The sequence below is a fragment of the Thalassophryne amazonica genome, chromosome 1 (assembly GCF_902500255.1).
Source record: "Thalassophryne amazonica chromosome 1, fThaAma1.1, whole genome shotgun sequence".
Classification (NCBI taxonomy): Eukaryota; Metazoa; Chordata; class Actinopteri; order Batrachoidiformes; family Batrachoididae; genus Thalassophryne; species Thalassophryne amazonica.
Genome location: NC_047103.1, coordinates 44,814,391 through 44,838,262, shown reverse-complemented (window position 1 = coordinate 44,838,262; position 23,872 = coordinate 44,814,391). Strand labels below are relative to the sequence as shown.

Here is a 23,872-nt window from a genome sequence, read left to right as displayed (position 1 = left end):
ATGGCCTTGGTAGAGAATAAGGAGTGTTACTGTCACTTTAAGGATGGCCCGCAGCAGCTGTGGGGCGCGCCGCGCTCCGAAGCCGCCATCGACAGGCTGAACGACCATTTCATTTCTAAACGGATGGCTGTCTGGATCCGTGACCATCGTGTGCCATTTCTTTGGTTATCACAAGAGCTGGAAATCAACCATTTTCCGGCAGATTTCACTTTTAACAAGAGATTTTGTCATGGAAAGCCGAGCGGAGGCTTTGCGTGCCACGATGGATTCGCTACTGGAGCGAGACAAAACCACCTCCATTTTGGTCTCACAGGACGGCTTTGAGATGGCGTTCAGACAGCTGTCGGTGGTTTTTCCATCGAGTGATTATCCGAGAAATTGTGGATGTGCCTGGACATGCCAGAACATGTCCCGTGAGGCTTCATCACGGCGTTGCTGTGCGCCATGCGGCACCGCCGCGACGGGCAGAATTCCTCCGCGCGTCTGTCTCAGTGTGCCGAAAAAGTGCTGATGTCCACGTCTCTTCACAATTCCTCTGCTAGTCAGATGACCTCCCGGATAAAACACAGCATCCAGTTTGGAAATGAACGGCACATTCCACTGTTACAGGAGTTTTTGTCATGGAAAGAGGAGCGGAGGCTTCGCGCGTCGCGGCGGTGCCGCATGGCACATTTTTTGTAATTGAATTATTCGAGTTACTCAACTAATTGTTTCAGCCCTAGTTGACATCATACCTGACCGGTCGTTCTCACTGTGTTTTGTACAACAACACTACTTCTATCCTTAGTGACATGAAATTTGGGGTTCCACAGGGGTCTGTCTTAGGTCCCATGCTTTTCTCCCTTTATATAGCACACCTTGGGCACATAATGCTGCATTTTGGAACCACCTTTCATTGCTATGCTGATGATACTCAGTTATACATGCCGATAACTGCTGGTAATTTCATCCACATAAAATCCTTAGAAGATTGCTTTGCATCAGTGAAAAGCTGGATGTCAAGCAATTTCCAACTTTTAAACTCTGACAAGACTGAAATGATGGTTCTTGGTCCACTGAGAAATCGGGATCAATTTGACCAGCTAACACGTAGCCTAGGCTCATGTGTCATATATCACACTGACAAAGTGAGGAACCTTGGGGTAATTTGTGATCCTATGTTGTCCTTTGACCACAACATTAGAGATATTACAAGGACTGCTTTCTTCAACCTGCGAAATATAGCGAAGATTCATCCCATCCTGTCTGTGGGTGATGCTGAGACCCCAATTCATGCATTTGTTTCTTCTAGATTGGACTACTGCAATGTTCTATTTTCTGGTTTACCGCAGACCAGTATTAGGGGTCTCCAATTGGTTCAAAATGCTGCTGCCAGACTTTTGACAGTAAGCAGAAAGTTTGACCACATTACACCCATTTTGGCATCTCTTAACTGGTTTCCTGTTCCTGTGAGATCAGATTTTAAGGTTCTGCTATTAGAATTATTCACGGACTAGCACCTCCCTACTTTGCTGACCTGATTAAACCCTACGTACCGGCCTGGGCTTTGTGTTCTCAGGGTGCAGGACTACTTTGTGTCCCTAGGGTGAATAAAAAGTCTACGGGTCACAGAGCTTTCACTTATTGTGCACCTGTTCTGTGGAGTGATCTCCCTGCATCAGTAAAATAGTCAGATTCTCTACAGACTTTCAAGTCCAGACTCACTTATTTTCCCTTTCGTATAGCTAACATATTGGCATAGTGTGTTACAGTGCTTTCTACCCTTTTAAATTCATTTAATTAGCATTGACAATTAACACTGACAATTAAGCAAAGGTTAATCTTGTGTGTGTGTGTGTGTGTGTGTGTGTGTGTGTGTGTGTGTGTGTGTTTTATTATTATTTTATTTAGTTTGAGAGTTTATTTAAATTCATCATGGGTGTAAATAACTTTGTTCAGCATACATTTTATGTCTACATTTTCTATCCCACTTGGTGGAATCATTTTTTTTGTTGTTACTCTTCAGTAACATTGTACATTTTATTAAATGTTCTCATTATGCGTAATTGGGTCCTTTTTTAAATCTTCAAGGACTTGACATTGTCCTGATTTTTGGCATGCTCTACGGTTTTGTCAGCTGTCATAACCTAATATCTTTTATGATTTGGATAACCACTTCCTCTGCGAGTATCAGCATACACTTGTTCATAGTTTGCCATCAGTGACCAATTGCCTTGATTTGAGTATGCTTTCCCATGCAAATTATGTTAAATCTTTAATGTGCCAGTTGGCATCTATAGTAACATCCAGGCTTTGGCAGTGACATTTGTATCTCTGGGCTTCAACTTTTGACATTGATAGACACCTGGGAGGAGCGTATAGAGTCGTGAGGATGCTGGACAGATGTGTTTAGGGATGCCTGGTCCTGTCTTACTGTATGATTGTGAGATCTTGATGCTGGCAGTTAGCCTAAGGTGTCACCTGGATGTCTTTGGTACCAATATCTCTGCAGAGGTTACATGAGTACTGCTAAAATAGCTGCCAAATGACACATGACTAAACTTGAAAGGGAATGTCAGCCATGACAATATGGCCACACAGCCATGAGTGTATTATTCCAGTGGACTGGGGTGTCCCAGTTAATTAAAAAAGCCACGGAGACATCAGTGTATCGCCTGGCTGTGGCAGATAAATGGCTACATTTAGGAGATGGAGATGGACCAGTGTTCAGACGAAGTATTTACAATCCTTGACCCAGGGTGGCTTTGTACTGTGGTGCAAGCTTTGCCACACAGCACCAGCATATGCTCCCTGACCTGACCTGTGTTACTGTCAACATGTAGAAATAGACTGATGAGCCGCGAGGAGTCTAATCAGTTGAAATTGAAAACAACTGTTAAAATTTTGTGCGTGTTGTGCATGTATGTGTTGCCTCATCTCACAGGAGAATTGTCACTCTTTGATTTTGAAGTGTTTGCTATGCACTATTCCTCTTGCTGCCAATCCTAAGCTGCTTCATTTGCCATTGTGCTCTTTATTCTGTGTTTTTATTACCATTGATCTTCATTCCTGTTTTTCTACAGGCCCAGACTTTTTATATGTTGAGTGATATATGATAGTTTGCTTAACTATTCCCACCTTCTGGTTGTTGTTGTTGTTGTTGTGATTATTATGAAGGCTGTTCTCCTCATGTGCACATCTTCCTCACTTGTGCTTTCATTCCCTCAGTAGTATTCTCATTTTTGCCTGTTACTACTCATCACTTCCTTCTCTTGCCTCCAGCTATTTCAGACAATGAGCTGAAAATTGAAGTAAGAGTAGAAGCTTTCGGAGAGGAGCAAACCATGTGTCGAAAATAGTAAAGAAAAAAAACATTAGTGTTTCTCAATGAGCTTCAAAGCCCTGATTCATCAGAGAATTAGTCTTCTTACTTCTTGCCAAGACAGCAACTAACTATGATGGCCTGATACACCTTCTGTTTCTGCTTTTCTCCTATTTGCTTATCTGTGCTACATTTCAGTATCTTCCCGTTTACGCTCTTTTCATAGGTGAATCAGTTATCTGCTGGCAAAATGCACAGTCACTGCAGTCAGACCTTGTTGCACTTGTCATTTCATTTTCACAACAACTGTTCCTTAATTTCACTGTGTTCACATCATATGAGGTCTGTTAGAAAAGTAACGGACCTTTTTATTTTTTGCAATAACCTTATGGATTTGAATCGTGTGATTGCATCAGCCAAGCTTGAACCTTCGTGCGCATGCGTGAGTTTTTTTCACGCCTGTCGGTTGCGTCATTCGCCTGTGAGCAGGTTTTGAGTGAGCACTGGTCCTCCCCCCCTCGTCGGATTTTCATTGTGAGGGAAATGTCTGAATGGCTGGAGCAGCGGTGCATCAAATTTTTCCAGAAACTGTGAGAGACAGCCAGGTGGACACCATTTGGAAAATTCAGATGGCTTTCGGTGAAGATCTTATTGGGATCACACAGATTAAGGAGCATTACAACCGGATTAAAGACGGCGCACAATGGCGGGTGGCGCGCCGCGCTCCGAGCGGCAATCGACAGGCTGAAACGACCAGATCATTTGCAAACTGAATGCTGTGTTGATCCGGGACGTCGTCTGACTAGCAGAGAAATGGCAAGAGAGGTGCACATAGCACTTTTCCTGCACATTCCACTGTTAAAGGAGATTTTGTCATGAAAACAAGAGCGGAGGAATTCGCCACGGAGCCGCGGAGTGAAAGCACCTCCGTGTTGGTCTCACAGGACATGCCCTGACATGCCCAGCTCTTCGACAATTTCTCGGATACTCACTCGACTGAAAAGCCACCCAAAGCCGTCTGAATATTCCAAATGTTGGAAGAGCTGGGCATGTCCCGTGAGACTTCCAACACGGAGGTGCTTTTGTTCCGCGCCATGAGCGGCTCCGTCCTGGGCGCGAATTCTGCCGCACGTCTTTCATTACAAATCTCCTTTAACAGTGAAATGTGCAGGAAAAGTGCTAAGTGCACCTCTCTTGCCATTTCTCTGCTAGTCAGACGACGTCCCGGATCAACACAGCATTCAGTTTGGAAATGATCTGGTCGTTTCAGCCTGTCAATTGCCGCTCGGAGCGCGGCGCGCCATCCGCCATTGTGCGCCGTCTTTAATCCGGTTGTAATGCTCCTTAATCTGTGTGATCCCCATAAGATCTTCACCGAAAGCCATCTGAATTTTCCAAATCGTTTCCACCTGACTGTCTCTCACAGTTTCTGAAAAAATTTTGATTTAGCAAAGCGGCAGTTGTTCCGCCATTTTCCTGACAATGAAAATCCGCTGGGGGGGCTGGACCACTCCTCCCACAAGGTGTGCTCACAGGCGAATGACGCAACCGACAGGCGTGAAAAAACTCACGCATGCGCACGAAGGTTCAAGCTTGGCTGATGCAAGCGCATGCGATTCAAAAACTGACCGGCTGTGGAAAAACTGACCGGCTCTTCACTCTCACAAGGATCTTGGAGGGGGTTGGGGAGTATGCCCATCCAGTCTACATGTGTTTTGTGGACTTGGAGAAGGGTACTGCGGTAGTATGGAGTGACGGGGGTCCCTTCTCATGGCCATCCAATATCGGTACTCACAAGACCCAGGACTCGGTGGGGAGATCATATATAACCTGGCATTCCCATGCCAGTGTGGAGAGATTAAATCTCTAAAAAGCAGATCACAGACATGACACAAAACTAAAGTCATTTCAAATGGCAACTTTCTGGCTTTAAGAAACACTAAATTAAATTATTAATCCGCTACGAAATAATTATTTTACAGACGCAACTTCCAGCGCACAGCCTTTGGCAGCCAGTGGAACAAAGCACGGCGTCCAGCTGGGAACGCAGCGGGTGGGATCATCACAACAATGTGCATGCAAGTACGCGGATTAAAGTCGTGCAAGTGTCAGGGCACCTTAATAGTTTGGTGTTTGTTTTTAGCATAATCACATTTACTGTACTTGTTTACAAATTCCAACACTGTTCAGTCAGAATTCAACTCGTGAACTCTTGATGCAGCTCACCTTTGTAATATGTGTCATACTGTTGCGACTTGTGATGAGAGCAAACACAATAAGAGGAAGAGGTGGAGTAATGTGAACACACCTTTACCCTTTGTCTCACACTGCAGACTCTCTCCAATAACGCCTCCTCGTCTCAGGTGGCTTGTCTTAATCGGCACCAATGAGTAATGCACTGAGTGTTTTACTGGCTGCTGGAGGCCAAGACCTATTCAAGTGATTGAGCAAATAAATGTCCTTGTATTCATAACTCAGCCCAGTTGCTCTAACACACTCAATTTGATTCTGGATGTGTGTTGTGGACAGTGTTTCGGTGACCTTGAGGCAATTTCCACCTTTTGTTTGCAATGCTGCTGTCTGCATGTGTGCATGTGCATGTGAAAGTGAGATAAAGACAAAGACGCTGAGTCAGTGTTGTGTTTATTTTTATTATAACTGTGGCACAAATGTCAGAAAATATCTTTTCAGGCATGTTTGCCCATCTTTGTTTCCATGCAAATGCTTCATCTCTTTTCAGAGAGATTTTCTTTATTCAAAGCCGGGGGGGTGGTCACACAAAGAAAATCATAGACTGTCAGCTGTCCGAATACTCCTTATATGATGTAGGAGCCGTGGTGGGGGGGCATGATGACCTTTCTTTTCAGCTTTGTCTGATCTGCTTCAGGTCAGCAAGCAGAGCTGTAATAGTTTTCTATTCAGCGTGGACAGCCAAAGACAGAGACAACTTGACTCAACAAAACATTTTATCCCTACCTTGCACTTATCTTTCAAGCAGATTCCCACCCACCTTTAAAACAATAAAAGAGAGATCAACCTCTAAAACAATAAAAGATCTCCTGAAAGCCATATTCACATATTCATTGTTGCAATAAAACTGGAGTCTTTTGTGACATTTTTAATTGTTGAGAGGACAGAAATAATGACAGTTGAACAGATTATGGCGCTCTTCTGCAGACTGCTATAGGAGAATTTTGGAATGTAACGCCATGCATGCAAACCTGTTCTTCCACAAAATGAGCAAGGCATGCTATTGTTATTGTTTGAAGAGCAACACCATCAATAATTACTGTAGTAACAGACAAAATTATGCCTGATGTTTTGACATACGTGAAGTTGACACTGAAGCTCAGCACACATACTTCATAAAGCTGAGATTTAATAAGGGACTGAAAAGTTTTCCTGATAATTCTAAAATTCCAAGGGAGCAGCAAGTGTTTCCTGAAAACTGGCAGGTTTGCAATTTGGACAAAAAAAAATACGCATATTAGGGCTTAAGCCCAGCTTTATTCAGCCTAATGACACTGACAAGCTACATTTGGCTACATGTGTTACAAACACAGACATGCTAATAAGCAACACATGTATTTTATTATCAACAGCAACGCATGTTACAGGTATTTTGTTTTTTTGTTTTTTTTTTTATCCCAGGCTTTCAGCATCCATAATGTATTTTATCATTTATTAAAATATCCGTGTTTTTAACAGAATTGCATTTAAACTATTTGCTGACACGTGCTACTTCCTAACATGAATCCTTCTGAACATGTTGAATTGAATGGACACTACACGTGTTTACAAATTAAATTTGAAAGGACAAGATTTGTGACAGAAAACAAACATTTGAAGTGATCACTATAAACCCGCTCCTCCATTCCAAATGTTTTCCCATGACTGGATCCCATCCTGTACTTGCTGTCAGCGACTACTTTCTTGTAAAATCCTTTGGAATTCTGTGAAACTTTATCGCCATTTGTGTCTGTTTCCCTATTTGTACATCCGTAAACAATGCCATTCTTCTCTATTGTCTGTTTTTGATGTTTGTTCACTAAAATGCTAAAATGTTGTGTAAACACTATAGAGTATGGCAGTCGCAGGCTAGCTGCGCTAATGGCCAGACTACGTTCCGAGTGGGATATCCCTGGACGTGACATTGCATGAAATTCTCCTAAATGTCATAGCTGACGTTCCATCAAAATACAGATGATAGGCCTCACCAGAGTCTCCTTAAGTAACAATTAGTTTAACACAAAAAACATTTCAGAAGGAACCCAGGAGTTCTCAGAAGAGACCTAGTGCCAAAGAAATCCAGTAGTTGCCTTATGTCACTGGTCACAACCATGTATTAAGACAGAAAGCACCAGGACCCAAAAGTTTTGGACCCAGTCCTAATACTCTCCCTTTGCCCTTTCTCTTCATTTTACACATTCACTTGAATGTAAAAAATGAAGAGACAGTGCAGTGTGGTAGGGCAAAGGGAGAGTATTGGCATTGGGCCTAAGACCTTCATTTTCCTGCATATGTACTTCCATGGCTTAATACATCTGTCTAGAGACTTTGTGATTCTCATAACTCCTAGTGGTTGTACTGTGTCTAACTATAGCTAGAATGGATACATGGAGAGGACAGATTTCATTGTATGTATCCTTGTATGAACAATGACAATAAAGCCCCTTCTTCCTCTTCCTTTTAAATTACCAATAAACTGTTCCCAGAAGGCAGTGCAACCTTGCCTGTGGGATGTGGAGGCATCTTGTGGGGAGGTTGAAATTGCACCAAGGTTGGGGTGGAAACTGCGTAATGTCAGGTTTGGCACTGTGAACACTAGACTGTATGTGATTGGATAGCTGCCACATTCCTATCACTGTGTGTTATGATAATCCTGTGTTGTGCTTTTGCTCTGTCTTATTTGTATGGCTATGGCTACTATTTCATGGAACGTTGACTGCTAACGAATATTGCGACTTTTAGATTCGGAAATTTTATTGGCAAAAATCAGGGTTTGCCTCTGTCATTAGCTACATTTAACAATGTTTAGTGACCATTGGCAACATGATTGCGAAAGTGTTTGCAAATAACAACAGGTGAACATTAGCAACTATTAGCATATGTGGGCTACAGTGTTTGTGACAATTAGCAATTTGCCACTCTTTTGCCAATTCCTGATTAAATCCCAGCTGAATGACAGGCAAATGTAACTCTCCCCAGGATTCAAAATTATGCTGACCACTGTGGAAGATGGAGCTCAGAAGACTTGCCTGTAGAAAATGGATTTCCAAAATATGGAAATGAATTTATGTCAGGAAGAAGCCCAACATGCAGTTGCCCTTGAGGAAGATTTGCTTTTTCTGGCTGCTGCTGCTGCAGTTACCCTGCAACAGAAGAGGAGTGAAAATAGAGGAAGAAAAAGAAGAAAGGAATAAGAAAAGGAGACTGTTTGGGTCAGATAGTGGTTGCAAACCAAAAAGAGCTTTTGCAGCTTGTGTTGCAACTGCAAATGCTTACAACTGTTTTGCAAATATTTGCAACTGTTTGCAGAAAATTAAACTTAGAACATATTCAAAATTTGTTTGCAACAAGAAATATTTACTGTTTGCGACCCTAAAAACTGTTTGCAAATGGTTTGCAACCTTTTACGAAACCTGGCGAAACCCAAAATCTGCTATGTTTGCCAGCATTCACCGCTCCATGATATACATGTTTAACGTACGAGGTCTGTTAGAAAAGTATCCGACCTTATAATTTTTTTCAAAAACCATATGGATTTGAATCACGTGTGATTGCGTCAGCCAAGCTTGAACCCTCGTGCGCATGCGTGAGTTTTTCATGCCTGTCGGTTGCTTCATTCGCCTGTGAGCAGGCTTTGAGTGAGGTGTGGTCTACCCCTCTCGTCTGTTTTTTATTGCGAATAAATGTCTGAACGATTTGGATCTTTGCTGCATCAATTTTTTTCCAGAAACTGTAAGAGACCTCCAGGTGGACACCCTTCGAAAAATTAATATGGCTTTCAGGGACGATTTTATGGGGATTAAACAGATTAAGGAGTGTTACTGCTCCTTTAAGGACGGCCCACAACTGCTGAGAGCGCAGCGCGCTCCCAGCGCCGATGGACAGGCTGACACCCCGCACAAACAACCAGATCATTTCCAACGTGAAAGCTTTGTTGATCCGGGACCTTGTCTGACTTTCACAAATAGGCAGAAGATGTGGACATCAGCACTTTTTCCGGCACATTCCACCTTTACAGGAGTTTTTTTTTTTTTTTTTTTTTCATGGAAAAAGAAGCCGAGGGACGCGCCACGGAGCCGTTCATTACGCGGGACAAAACCACCTCGGTGTTGGTCTCACAGGACGGCTTAAAGGTGGATTTCAGACGGATTCCGGTTGGTTTCCAGTCGTGTGAATATCCGATTGTGATTGTGCATGAGCTGGACATGCCAGAACATGTCCTGTGAGGCTTCATCACGGCGTTTCTTTTCGCCATGCAGCTCTGCCGCGACGCGCGGAATTCCTCCGCCTTTGTTCCTCTTTCCATGACAAAAACTCCTGTAAGAAGTGAAATGTGCCGTTCATTTCTAAACTGGACGCTGTCTTGATCCGGTATGTCCTCTGACTAGCACAGGAATTGTGAAAAGACATGGACATCAGCATTTTTCCGGCACATTAAGACAGATGTGCGGTGGAGTTCGGCGCGTCGTGGTGCAACCGCTCGGCGCAAAGAAACGCCGTGATGAAGCCTCACAGGACATGTTGGGGCTTGTCCAGCTCAAGCTCAATTTCTCGGATATTCACACGACAGAAAAGCAACCGGAATCCCTCTGAAAGCCACCTGAAAGCCGTCCTGAGAGACCAACACCGAGGTGGTTTTGTGCCGTGTCAAGAGCGGCACGGTGGCGCGTCCCTCGGCTTCTTTTTCCATGAAAAAAAAACTCCTGTAACGGTGGAATGTGCCGGAAAAAGTGCTGATGTCCACATCTTCTGCCTTTTTGTGAAAGTCAGACGAGGTCCCGGATCAACAAAGCTTTCACGTTGGAAATGATCTGGTTGTTTGTGCGGGGTGTCAGCCTGTCCATCGGCGCTGGGAGCACGCTGTGCTCTCAGCAGTTGTGGGCCGTCCTTAAAGGGGCAGTAACACTCCTTAATCTGTTTAATCCCCATAAATTCGTCCCTGAAAGCCATATTAATTTTTTGAACGGTGTCCACCTGGAGGTCTCTTACAGTTTCTGGAAAAAAATTGATGCAGCAAAGATCCAAATCGTTCAGACATTTATTCGCAATAAAAAAATAGACGAGAGGGGTAGACCACACCTCACTCAAAGCCTGCTCACAGGCGAATGAAGCAACCGACAGGCATGAAAAAACTCACGCATGCCCACGAGGGTTCAAGCTTGGCTGACGCAATCACATGTGATTCAAATCCATATGGTTTTTGAAAAAAATAATAAGGTCGGATACTTTTCTAACAGACCTTGTAAATAGTCACCTCACAAAATCTGGTCTGCTTCAGACTACTACTACTACTACTTCTTCTAAAAAAAAAAAAGCAGGATCTTTTTCTGGCCACTGTAGCCATTGTTGTTGCTCATGGGATGGGTAAAGTCGAGACCTCAATTGCACATAGCGCTTTGAAGTGATTTGTGCTATGACTTAGTGTTTAGTATGCTGTATAAGTAAATTAAACTGACATTGAGTTTCTGTCTGTGGAATTCACGGTGCCATGGGAAGTTGGACGGGGGGCAGTCCATGAGCAGAAGCAAGAAAAACACCCACTTCTGGTAGCTGAATGTAGTAGGGAGGCTGGCTGGAGTGTAGTACTATGCTCAGTGGAGGTGGGATGCCAGAGGTTCATCAGCTCTTCAGCATCGCCTTTGCTATATGATACGGGGGGTGTCAGCAGCGGCGTTTCAAAAGCCAAGAAAGAGGCTGAGAAAGGCAGTTTCTGGTTGTGACTGAGGAGGAGGCATGGTACTTAGTGTGGGGGTGGGTTGCAGACAGAGCCTCAGGCAACAGCAGTGGGAAATGTACTGGGATAAAGGAGGGGAACAACAAGGATTGATGGTCCCCTGCTGATGACCTGGTGGTGGCAATGTGTTTGCTGGTTTCCCAAAAAAAGTAGTATACTGGGGAGTAGTCTAAGGGACCAGTGGAGACGTGTCAGGCAGTGATGCCAAGCAGGTCAGCTGGCAGCCTGTATTTCAAGTGCAAGGACTGTGGACCCAGAGAAAATTAACTTCTCCTTATATCATCTGCTCCCGTTAGGGGTCGCCACAGTAGATGAATCATTTCCATCTTACCCTGTCCTCTGTAACTTCCTCTGTCACACCTGCCACCTGCATGTCTTCCCTCAGCACATCCATAAACCTCATCTTTGGCCTCCCTCTTCTCTTCCTGCCTGGTGGCTCCATCCTCAGCATCCTTTTCCCTATATACCTGGGTCCCTCCTCTGCACATGTCCAAACCATCTCAATCTCACCTCTCTGACTTTGTCTCCAAACCATCCCACCTGAGCTGTCCCTCTGATATGTTCATTCCTCATCCTGTCCATCCTCGTCATTCCCAAAGACAATCACAACATCTTCAGCTCTGCCACCTTCAGCTCTGCTTCCTGTCTTTTTGTTAGTGCCACCGTCTCCAAGCCATACAACATAGCTGGACTTACAACTGTCTTGTAAACTTTCCTCTTCACTCTTGCAGATATTTTTCGGTCACAAATCACTTCTGCCACTTTCTCCACCCACTCCATTCTCTTCTTCACCTCTCTACCACACTGTCCATTATTTTGTGCAGTTGACCCCAAGTATTTAGAGGCTCATTGACTTTCCACTTCTACTCCTTTTAACCGCACTATTCCAGCAGGGGCTGCCTCATTCACACACATGTACTCAGTCTTGCGCCTACTGACTTTCATTCCCCTGCTCTCCAGAGCATCTCACTTCTGTCACACTATCCTTGCACATGTCTTGCACCACTCCAGACTTTCTTATACAGTACCACAAGTCTTCTCTTGGCACCCTGTCATAAGCTTTCTCTAAATCCACAAACACAAAATGTAACTCCTTCTGGCCTTGTCTATACGTCTCCATCAGTATTCTCAGAGCTGCTCACAGATCTTCACCTGTTTTCTAAGCCTATCTTCTGTTACTCTCTCCCATAATGTCATGCTGTGGCTGATCAACTTTATGCCTCTGTAGTTACTGCTGCTCTGCACATCACCCTTGTTCTTAAAAATAGCAACTAGCACACTTCATCTCTACTCCCCAGGCATCCTCTCACTTTCCAAGATTTATTACAGAATTTTGTTAGAAACTCCACTGCCACCTTTCCTAGACATCGCTATGTCTCCACTGGAATGTCATCTGGACCACCTGCTTTTCCACTCTTCACCCTCTTCATACCTGCCCTCACTTCATCCTTACTAATCTCTTGCACTTCCTGATTTGTTGTCTACACATCATCTAGCCTTTTCTCTCTCTCATTTTCTTCATTAATCAGCTCCTCAAAATATTCCCTCCACCTTCTCAACACACTCACTTCACTTGTCAACACATTACCGTCTGCATATTTTACCACCTTAATCTGCTGCACATCCTTTCCAGCTCTGTCCTTGTTTGGCCAATCAGTGCAACTCCATTTTTCCTTCCTTACTATTCAACTTGTTGTACAGCTCACACATGCCTTTTCCTGAGCATCTCCTTGTACTCCTGTCTACTTTCTTCATTTCTCTGAATATCCCAATTCTTTTTTGCCAACCTCTTTCTCCTTGTGCTTCCTTGTCTTCCTTCCGCTGTCCAGATGTCACACCCAGTACATTCCTAGCTGTCTCCCTCACCACATCTGCAGTACTTTTCCAGTTGTCTAAAACTGCCTTCTCTCCATCCAGTGCCTCTCTTACCTGCTTACTGAAATTCACAGAATAGTTTTCCTCCTTCAGCTTCCATCATCTGATCCTTTGTTAATTTCACACTCTCTTCTTCTTCTTTACCTCTAAAGTCATCCTACAAACTGTCATCCTATGCTGTTTATTTACACTCTGTCCTGCCACCACCTTACAGTCTCCAATTTCTTTTAGCTTGCATCTCCTACATAGAATGTAGTCCACCTGTTTGCACTTTCCTCCACTCTTATATGTCACCGAGTACTCCTCCCTTTTCTTGAAGCAGGTACTCACCACAGCCATTTCCATCCTTTTTGCAAAATCACCACATTTCTGTCCTTGATACCATATCTACCAATTGCTTCTTCATTAACTCTGTTCCTTTCGCCAACATGCCCATTGAAATCCGCTTCAATCACCACTCTTTCATGCTTGGGCACACTCTCCACCGCCTTATCTAACTCACTCCAGAAATTTTTTTTTCGCCTTCATCTCGCAACCTAACTGTGGGGCATATGCACTAATGATATTCATCATTACCTCTTTGTTTCCAGCTTCACACTCATCACCCTGTCAGACACTCACTTAATCTCCAACACACTCTTAGCATACTCTTCCTTTAAAATGACCCCAGCACCATTTCTCTTCCTATCCACACCATGATAGAACAACTTGAACCCACTGCCTATGCTCCTGCTCTTACTTCCCTTCCACTTGGTCTCCTGCACACACAGTATGTCTACTTTTCTCTTCTCCATCATGTCAGCCAGCTCTCTCCCTTTATGTCATACTGTCAGCATTTAGTGTCCCAACTCTCACTTCCACCCTTGTGGTTTTCTTTTTCTTCTACTGTCAGTGGACATGTTCTTCTCATCTTCTTGTTCTTCACCCATTAGTAGCCCAATTTCTGACAGCACCCTATTGGGCAACAGCACAGGTGGCAGTCGTTGTTAACCCGAACCTCGACTGATCCAATATGGAAATTCGATTTGAGGTCTGCATATTTGGGTTGGCTTTTCTTTTTTTTCTTTTTTTTATGCCAGATGCCCTTCCTGAGGCAGCCCTACTCATTTATCCGGCCTTGGGACCATCACTCAGTGTACTGGCTGCATACCCATGTGGCTGAGATTTGGCACACTTTAGGGATAGCGCCCTGCCTCCTTCTACCCTCCTTACTTATCTAGGCTTGGGACCGGTGTCGCCGACCAAATGGTCCCCCTCTAAAAATCGGCCGACCCTGCCTTCAATGCGCATGCGTCATTTCTCTGCATCAGCCGCAGTTCACCAATTATCACTTTGTTTCTGCTTAAAATTGCACTCCAGTCATCATCTATCTCAGCGACAGATATCTGAAGCTTTTCTACAATAATCATTTCCACATAAATTCAGCACTATTTCATAACAAAAGACGAATGAAGCGATCAGAGCGCAGCAGCCAGAGGAGCTTCTGCTGCTGCCTTCACTGCGTCTCCGTCATTTCAAAGTGTCAGTAGCGACTCAACAATTATCGCATTGTTTCTGCTTAAAACTGCCTCGTTTCTTTTTTAAAACTGGCTTTAGAATGATTTAAGAGGTTTTACTTTGTCATCTGATGGTTAATAATCACATTATTTCCTTTGATTGCTTTGGGTGTAGAGACTTCAGTCTCAGACGAGCTGCTGTGGTCCCAAATGACGTGCAGTGAAGGCAGGGCGGACCAATTTTTAGGAGTGGGGACCGTTCGGTCTGCAACACCGGCATTCAGAATGTACTGGCTGTACACCCCATGTGGCTGAGTTATCCAGAGATAATGAACATCAAGAACAATTTTTTTTTTTTCTATTCTCCTTCCTCTTATAACTCCACTCTTTAAATAAAACTCATCCTAGAATTCTCTCGGCAGAAAGGGGATCTCTAGTTGCCTACATGTAATTAATTCTTCACAAATGATCTTGGCCGGATGTGTCTAATTACAAGGAAGTATATGTTTTCGTAATTGTTTTAAAGTAAGTTTATACAACCCCAGTTCTAATGAAGTTGGGACATTGTCTAACATGTAAATAAAAACAGAATACATTGATTTGCAAATCCTCTTCAACTTATAATCAATTGAATACACCACAAAGACAAGATAGTTAATGTTCAAACTGATAAACTTTATTGTTTTTGCCCAAATATTTGCTCATTTTGAAATGGATGCCTGCAACACGTTTCAAAAAAGCTGGGGCAGTGGTATGTTTACCACTGTGTTACATCACCTTTCCTTCAAACAACACTCAGTAAGCGTTTGGGAACTGAAGACACTAATTGTTGAAGCTTTGTAGGTGGAATTCATTCCCATTCTTGCTTGATGTACAACTTCAGTTGTTCAACGATCTGGGGTCTCCGTTGTTGTATTTTGCACTTCATAATGCGCCACACATTTTCAATGGGCAACAGGTCGGGACTGCAAGCAGGCCAGTCTAGTACCTGCACTCTTTTACTACGAAACCACGCTGTTGTAACACGTGCAGAATGTGGCAAACAGTTTTAAATGTGGACTCATCAGACCACAGCACACTTTTCCACTTTGTGTCTGTCCATTTCAAATGAGCTCGGGCCCAGATAAGGTGGCGGTGTTTCTGGATGATGTTGATGTATGGCTTTCGCTTTGCATGGTAGAGTTTTAACTTGTACTTGTAGATGTTGCGACGAACTGTGTTACACAATGATGTTGGTTTTTAATGAAGTGCCGCCTGAGGGATCGACGGTCACGGGCATTCAGTGTTGGTTTTCAGCCTTGCCGCTTACATGTAGAAAGCTCTCCAGATTCTCTGAATCTTCTGATTATATTATGGACTGTAGATGATGGAATCGCTAAATTCCTTGAACGTTGAGAAACGTTGTTCTTACACTGTTGGACTATTTTTTTCATGCAGTTGTTCACAAAGTGATGATCCTTGCCCTATCTTTGCTTGTGAACAGCTGAGCCTTTTGGGGATGCTCCTTTTATACCCAATCATGACACTCACCTGTTTCCAGTTCACCTGTGGAATGTTCCAAACAGGTGTTCTTTGAGCATTCATCAACTTTCTCAGTCTTTTGTTGCTTCGTCCCAGCTTTTTTGAAATGTTGCAGGTATCCATTTCAAAATGAGCAAATATTTGCACAAAAACAAAAAAGTCTATCAGTTTGAACATTAAATATCTTATCTATGTGGTGTATTCAATTGAATACATGTTGAAGAGGATTTGCAAATCATTGTATTCTGTTTTTATTTACATTTTACACAACGTCCCAACTTCATTGGAATTGGGGTTGTACAAATGTCATAGGCTAGTCTAATGTAACTCCGAATGTATTTATTTTTTTCTTACTTGATCCAGCCCTCTCAAGAGGCCATTTGTTGGATGTTCATTATTTTTTTCTGCCAATCACATGTACAGTTTTCAACAAGAGTAAATATTGTCAGAGAGGCGAAGTAGAGTGCAAGCAGGGTGGATTGGATGGAGAGTAGTGGCAGCAGTAATTTGTGAATGAAGGGTATCTGCAAGAGTGAAAGGGAATGTTAACAAGATGGTCATGAGACCACCTATGTTGTATATAGCTTATATGTGGTGGAGCTGACCTAAAGGCAGGAGGTGAAGGTGACAGAGCTGAAGATGCTGAGATTTTCCCCAGGAGTTACATGGATAGACAGAATTGGGATTGAGCATATCGGAGGGACACGCACGAGTTGTACAGTTTGTAGATAAATTGAGAGTGGCAACATTGCAATGGCTTGGGCATGTGCAGAGGATAGCGATACAAAGTATATTGGTAGGATGATGCTGAGGATGGAGGCTCCACGCAGGAGGAGAAGAGTAGGCCAAAGAGATTTTTTTTTTCTGGATGTGGGGTGGGAGGACATATCAGTGTTTGGTGTTACAGGAAGATACAGAAGACAGGGTGAGATAGAGATGGATGATCTGCTATGGTGACTCCTAATGAATGCAGCTGAAACATGAAGATGGTTATTATTTAAGGATTTCCTAACCTTTTATATCAGCGCCGAACTTGGCAACACTATAGTATAGTTGGGGAAACCCTGTAATAGTAGTTGTATTATTGCCGTAAGCCTACCATTTCAAGGGATTGTACTTTGGATGTGCCCTCATTCTGTCTTATCCTTGTTTGACAGGTTCAGTGCTGGACGTGATCAAGCATGTCATTTCACGAGGCGAACACAAGACTGGTGTCTTAGATGAGGCCAGCATAGCCACAGTGTTAAAAGAGGTGCTCGAGGGACTGGAATATCTGCATAAGAACGGACAGATCCACAGGTACTTACACTTACAGCCACCCTGGCTGTTAGTCTCATAAAACTGACAAGTGTTCACCATTTAATTACAAATGCTTTATAAAGATTCCTCTTTATGATGTCAAAAGGAATCCGAATTCATCCTCTGTTTTCCCTGTAATAATTGTCATGCTCATATGGTCTTAACCTTGGCACATGCTACACTGACAACGTTCTGCTGTGTTCAAAAACAGTAGTTTATAAATAAATTGTTAGTCTAACATTTTCATTTCATAGATAAGTGTACAGTGGGGCCAAAAAGTATTTAGTCAGTCCCTGATTGTGCAAGTTCTCCTTCTTAGAAAGATGAGAGATGAGAGAGTTAATTTTCATCATAGGTACACTTAAACTATAAGAGACAAAATTAGAAAAAAAAAATCCAGAAAATCACATTGTAAGATTTTTTTAAAGAATTTATTTGTAAATTATGGTGGAAAATAAGTATTTGGTCACCCACAAACAAGCAAGATTTCTGGCTCTTACAGACCTGTAACTTCTTCTTTGTCCTCCACCTGTTACCTGTATTAATGGCATCTGTTGGAACTTGTTATCTGTATAAAAGACACCTTTCCACAGCCTCAAACAGTCAGACTCCAAACTCAGCTATGGCCAAGACCAAAGAGCTGTCAAAGGACACCAGGAAGAAAATTGTAGATGTGCACCAGGCTGGGAAGAGTGAATCTACAATAGTCAAGCAGGTTGGTGTGAATAAATCAACTGTGGTAGCAATTGTAAGAAAATGGAAGACATACAATACCATTGATAATCTCCCTCGATCTGGGGCTCCACATAAGATGTCATCCCGTGGGGTCAAAATGATCATGAGAACGGTGAACAAAAATCCCAGAACTACACGGAGGGACCTGATGAATGACCTGCAGAGAGCTGGGACCAAAGTAACAAAGGCTACACACTACACAGAGAGGGACTCAAATCCTGCAGTGCCAGTTGTGTCCCCCTGCTTAAGCCAGTACATGTCCAGGCCCATCTGAAGTTTGCCAGAGAGCATATGGATGATCCAGAAGAGGATTGGGAGAATATCATGTGGTCAGATGAAACCAAAATAGAACATTTTGGTAAAAACTCAACTCGTTGTGTTTGGAGGAAGAAGAATGCTGAGTTGCATCCCAGAAACACCATATCTACTGTAAAACTTGGGGGTGGAAACATCATGCTTTGGGGCTGTTTTTCTGCAAAGGGAACAGGACGACTGATCTGTGTTAAGGGAAGAATGAACAGGGCCATGTATCGTGAGATTTTAAGCCAAAACCTCCTTCCATCAGTGAGAGCATTGAAGATGCAACATGGCTGGGTCTTCCAGCATGACAGTGATCCCAAACACACCGCTCGGGCAACGAAGGAGTGGCTCCGTAAAAAGCATTTCAAGGTCCTGGACTGGCCTAGCCAGTCTGCAGGCCTCAACCCCATAGAAAATTTGTTCAGGAAGCTGAAACTCCATGTTGCCCAGCGACATCCCCAAAACATCACTGCTCTAGAGGAGATCTGCATGGAGGAATGGGCCAAAATATCAGCTACAGTGTGTGCAAACCTGGTGATGAATAACAGGAAACGTTTGACCTCTGTCATTGCCAACAAAGATTATGTTATAAAGTATTGAGTTGAATTTTTGTTATTGACCAAATACTTATTTTCCACCATAATTTACAAATAAATTCTTTAAAAATCCTACAGTGTGATTTCCTGAATTTTTTTTCTCGTTTTGTCTCTCACAGTTGAAGTGTACCTATGTTGAAAATTACAGACTCGCTCGTCTTTCTAAGTAGGATAACTTGCACAATCAGGGACTGACTAAATACCTTTTGGCCCCACTGTATAAGTTGATAGGATTACACCTTGTAAGTTATTGCTTTAAAATGCAGTTTTCAGTTTATACTGTACTGATTAGTGCTTTTGTTTTATCATGAAAATGGTGGACATTGTACAGCTTAGAAATTGTGCTAATGTTAACATTAATTCTTTACAGTGTCACTGTTTATTTTGTCCACATCAGTTATTTGTTTCCATGAAACTGGGTGGAAAACCTTATATGGAAAAGAAGGCTTTTCCACATAAAAGTGATGGAGACTGGAAAAATTGCAAAGAGGGTTTTTTTTATTTTCATTATTATTTTTTTAAATAACATTGAGTGTCTGTGGGGTTTTGCTCTCATGGTCTATGTGCTCAAATAAGGGCTATCATATTTTTATGAATGGATTCATCCCCTTCTCGTCATGTAGTTAGGAGCACCATTCATCTGAACATTTGCCTGACTATACCTCCAAGGCTACTGTGCCCAAAATAACCAATCTTGACACACAATTCAACCCACTGGGAGGAACAATCACCATAGCAACAGTAACCTGATTTGCATATTAATCAGGTCACAGGGTTGTTGAGTGCAAAACCATGATTTGGCTCAAGCAGATTATAATGATTGAGCTCGACTCACAAAATTTTGACCCAGCTGACTCCAGAGTACCTGCTCAGTACCACATGACCGTACTGTTTAGGTCACGTGGTCAACCAGTGCAGAATTTTCCCAAGAAATGGGTTGGGTTGCTAGGTCATGGCCTTTTGTTCAGGCCGTTGAATGTTGTTACATGATTTTTCCCTCCCCCAAGGAGGCAATGTTTTCACTGGTGTTGGAGCAAGATTACACAAAAACTGCTAAAGTGATTTTCTTGAAACTTGATGAAAGGGTAGGCTATGGGCCAATGACGAAACCTTCAACTTTTGGAACGGTTTTAATTAAGGGGTGGATCCATTAATTTTTTTTCCACTTTCTTAACCTTTGCCTGGAGAGGGCATTTTTCATTACACATATACTACTCAGATCTTTAGATCTATGTATTATCTCCTCAGAAATCAGGCATATGTTCAGTGCCAATTTCTATATAATCTATTTCACCAAGTTTCAAGAGTAGTTCAGTAGGTTTTGTACAGTACTGCTAAAATCTATCTTTAATTGTTACAGAGATATGCGTGAAGTGTTGGCTGAGGTACATGTGTGCTCTCAGAGCGCTCTCTAGTTGTAACATTTATTTGGTGATATCTTTTTCATTTTTCAGTGACATTAACAGCTATTTCTTATGTATCAAAAACATTGTGAGCCCTGTGGCACCTTGTGACTACATTAACCGTGATACTTGATTTTATGCATTACAGAGCAAAGCAAATGGAATTGAGTGATATTTTACATTTTGCCAGACTGGTAGTTGAACCCAAGAAATGGCATTCAATTTGCAGACACTTTCATTTGTAAAGGTCAGGGGTATCATTCTGATGTGTGTCGAAATGAGCAATAGGACTGTGACAAGTGTTACACAAAAATAATACCTACACAGGGGGAAAAAATGAAATGGCACACTTTTTTATGTTGCAAGTCTGTAAGATGTACATGGTGTAGTCAATTACCAGCATTTAAAGTAGACCTGCATTGAAATAAATGCAGTCAGATCTTTGGACCAAAAAATGACTTATATTTACACATAAGATCCTTCTGAATGTAGTAAAGTAAATCTGCAAGCCCAGATCTGTCATTCAACGGAGAAATCTTAGTTTAAAAATGACAAATTTACAGCTAAAATTTAGCCCTCCGCAAAACTGTCAGCACATCCGGGAAGCTGCCGAGACGCCACAGAGAAGACCCTATCCCAGCATGCATTGCGCGCGCCAACTGTAATTTGTCTTATACAGAAGGATCGACTTTTTTTAAAACTTCATATTGTCTTGCGGTACGTTTGGTGAGTATACATTTCTTTTATTGTTGCCTGTTGCCATCCCCTCATTACCCCATCCCCGTAGAGACGGTGCCTGCTCCCAGACCACCAATAACCAGCAAAAATCTATTTAAGCATAAAAATTCAAAAAGAAAAAATAATATAGCACCTTCAACTGCACCACAGACTAAAACAGTTAAATGTGGTCTATTAAACATTAGGTCTCTCTCTTCTAAGTCCCTGTTGGTAAATGATATAATAATTGATCAACATATTGATTTATTCTGCTTTACAGAAACCTGGTTACAGCAGGATGAATATGTTAGTTTAAATGAGTCAACACCCCCGAGTCACACTAACTGTCAGAATGCTCGTAGCACGGGCCGGGGCGGAGGATTAGCAGCAATCTTCCATTCCAGCTTATTAATTAATCAAAAACCCAGACAGAGCTTTAATTCATTTGAAAGCTTGACTCTTAGTCTTGTCCATCCAAATTGGAAGTCCCAAAAACCAGTTTTATTTGTTATTATCTATCGTCCACCTGGTCGTTACTGTGAGTTTCTCTGTGAATTTTCAGACCTTTTGTCTGACTTAGTGCTTAGCTCAGATAAGATAATTATAGTGGGCGATTTTAACATCCACACAGATGCTGAGAATGACAGCCTCAACACTGCATTTAATCTATTATTAGACTCTATTGGCTTTGCTCAAAAAGTAAATGAGTCCACCCACCACTTTAATCATATCTTAGATCTTGTTCTGACTTATGGTATGGAAATAGAAGACTTAACAGTATTCCCTGAAAACTCCCTTCTGTCTGATCATTTCTTAATAACATTTACATTTACTCTGATGGACTACCCAGGAGTGGGGAATAAGTTTCATTACACTAGAAGTCTTTCAGAAAGCGCTGTAACTAGGTTTAAGGATATGATTCCTTCTTTATGTTCTCTAATGCCATATATCAACACAGTGCAGAGTAGCTACCTAAACTCTGTAAGTGAGATAGAGTATCTCGTCAATAGTTTTACATCCTCATTGAAGACAACTTTGGATGCTGTAGCTCCTCTAAAAAAGAGAGCTTTAAATCAGAAGTGCCTGACTCCGTGGTATAACTCACAAACTCGTAGCTTAAAGCAGATAACCCGTAAGTTGGAGAGGAAATGGCGTCTCACTAATTTAGAAGATCTTCACTTAGCCTGGAAAAAGAGTCTGTTGCTCTATAAAAAAGCCCTCCGTAAAGCTAGGACATCTTTCTACTCATCACTAATTGAAGAAAATAAGAACAACCCCAGGTTTCTTTTCAGCACTGTAGCCAGGCTGACAAAGAGTCAGAGCTCTATTGAGCTGAGTATTCCATTAACTTTAACTAGTAATGACTTCATGACTTTCTTTGCTAACAAAATTTTAACTATTAGAGAAAAAATTACTCATAACCATCCCAAAGACGTATCGTTATCTTTGGCTGCTTTCAGTGATGCCGGTATTTGGTTAGACTCTTTCTCTCCGATTGTTCTGTCTGAGTTATTTTCATTAGTTACTTCATCCAAACCATCAACATGTTTATTAGACCCCATTCCTACCAGGCTGCTCAAGGAAGCCCTACCATTATTTAATGCTTCGATCTTAAATATGATCAATCTATCTTTGTTAGTTGGCTATGTACCACAGGCTTTTAAGGTGGCAGTAATTAAACCATTACTTAAAAAGCCATCACTTGACCCAGCTATCTTAGCTAATTATAGGCCAATCTCCAACCTTCCTTTTCTCTCAAAAATTCTTGAAAGGGTAGTTGTAAAACAGCTAACTGATCATCTGCAGAGGAATGGTCTATTTGAAGAGTTTCAGTCAGGTTTTAGAATTCATCATAGTACAGAAACAGCATTAGTAAAGGTTACAAATGATCTTCTTATGGCCTCGGACAGTGGACTCATCTCTGTGCTTGTTCTGTTAGACCTCAGACCTCAGTGCTGCTTTTGATACTGTTGACCATAAAATTTTATTACAGAGATTAGAGCATGCCATAGGTATTAAAGGCACTGCGCTGCGGTGGTTTGAATCATATTTGTCTAATAGATTACAATTTGTTCACGTAAATGGGGAATCTTCTTCACAGACTAAAGTTAATTATGGAGTTCCACAAGGTTCTGTGCTAGGACCAATTTTATTCACTTTATACATGCTTCCCTTAGGCAGTATTATTAGACGGTATTGCTTAAATTTTCATTGTTACGCAGATGATACCCAGCTTTATCTATCCATGAAGCCAGAGGACACACACCAATTAGCTGAACTGCAGGATTGTCTTACAGACATAAAGACATGGATGACCTCTAATTTCCTGCTTTTAAACTCAGATAAAACTGAAGTTATTGTACTTGGCCCCACAAATCTTAGAAACATGGTGTCTAACCAGATCCTTACTGTGGATGGCATTACCCTGACCTCTAGTATTACTGTGAGAAATCTTGGAGTCATTTTTGATCAGGATATGTCATTCAAAGCGCATATTAAACAAATATGTAGGACTGCTTTTTTGCATTTACGCAATATCTCTAAAATCAGAAAGGTCTTGTCTCAGAGTGATGCTGTAAAACTAATTCATGCATTTATTTCCTCTAGGCTGGACTATTGTAATTCATTATTATCAGGTTGTCCTAAAAGTTCCCTAAAAAGCCTTC

The 23,872-nt window shown here is 42.1% G+C and overlaps 1 protein-coding gene across 2 annotated transcripts in view; it reads left to right on the top strand.

The window, feature by feature from the left end:
- Positions 1 to 23,872, top strand: part of LOC117509090 (serine/threonine-protein kinase OSR1-like) — a 205,722-nt gene that overhangs the window by 102,938 nt on the left and 78,912 nt on the right. For both annotated transcript variants that reach the window (XM_034168884.1, XM_034168890.1), the window contains exon 4: positions 17,314 to 17,455. In XM_034168884.1, the coding sequence (XP_034024775.1) occupies positions 17,314 to 17,455 (142 nt within the window). The remainder of the gene's footprint in view (positions 1 to 17,313; positions 17,456 to 23,872) is intronic.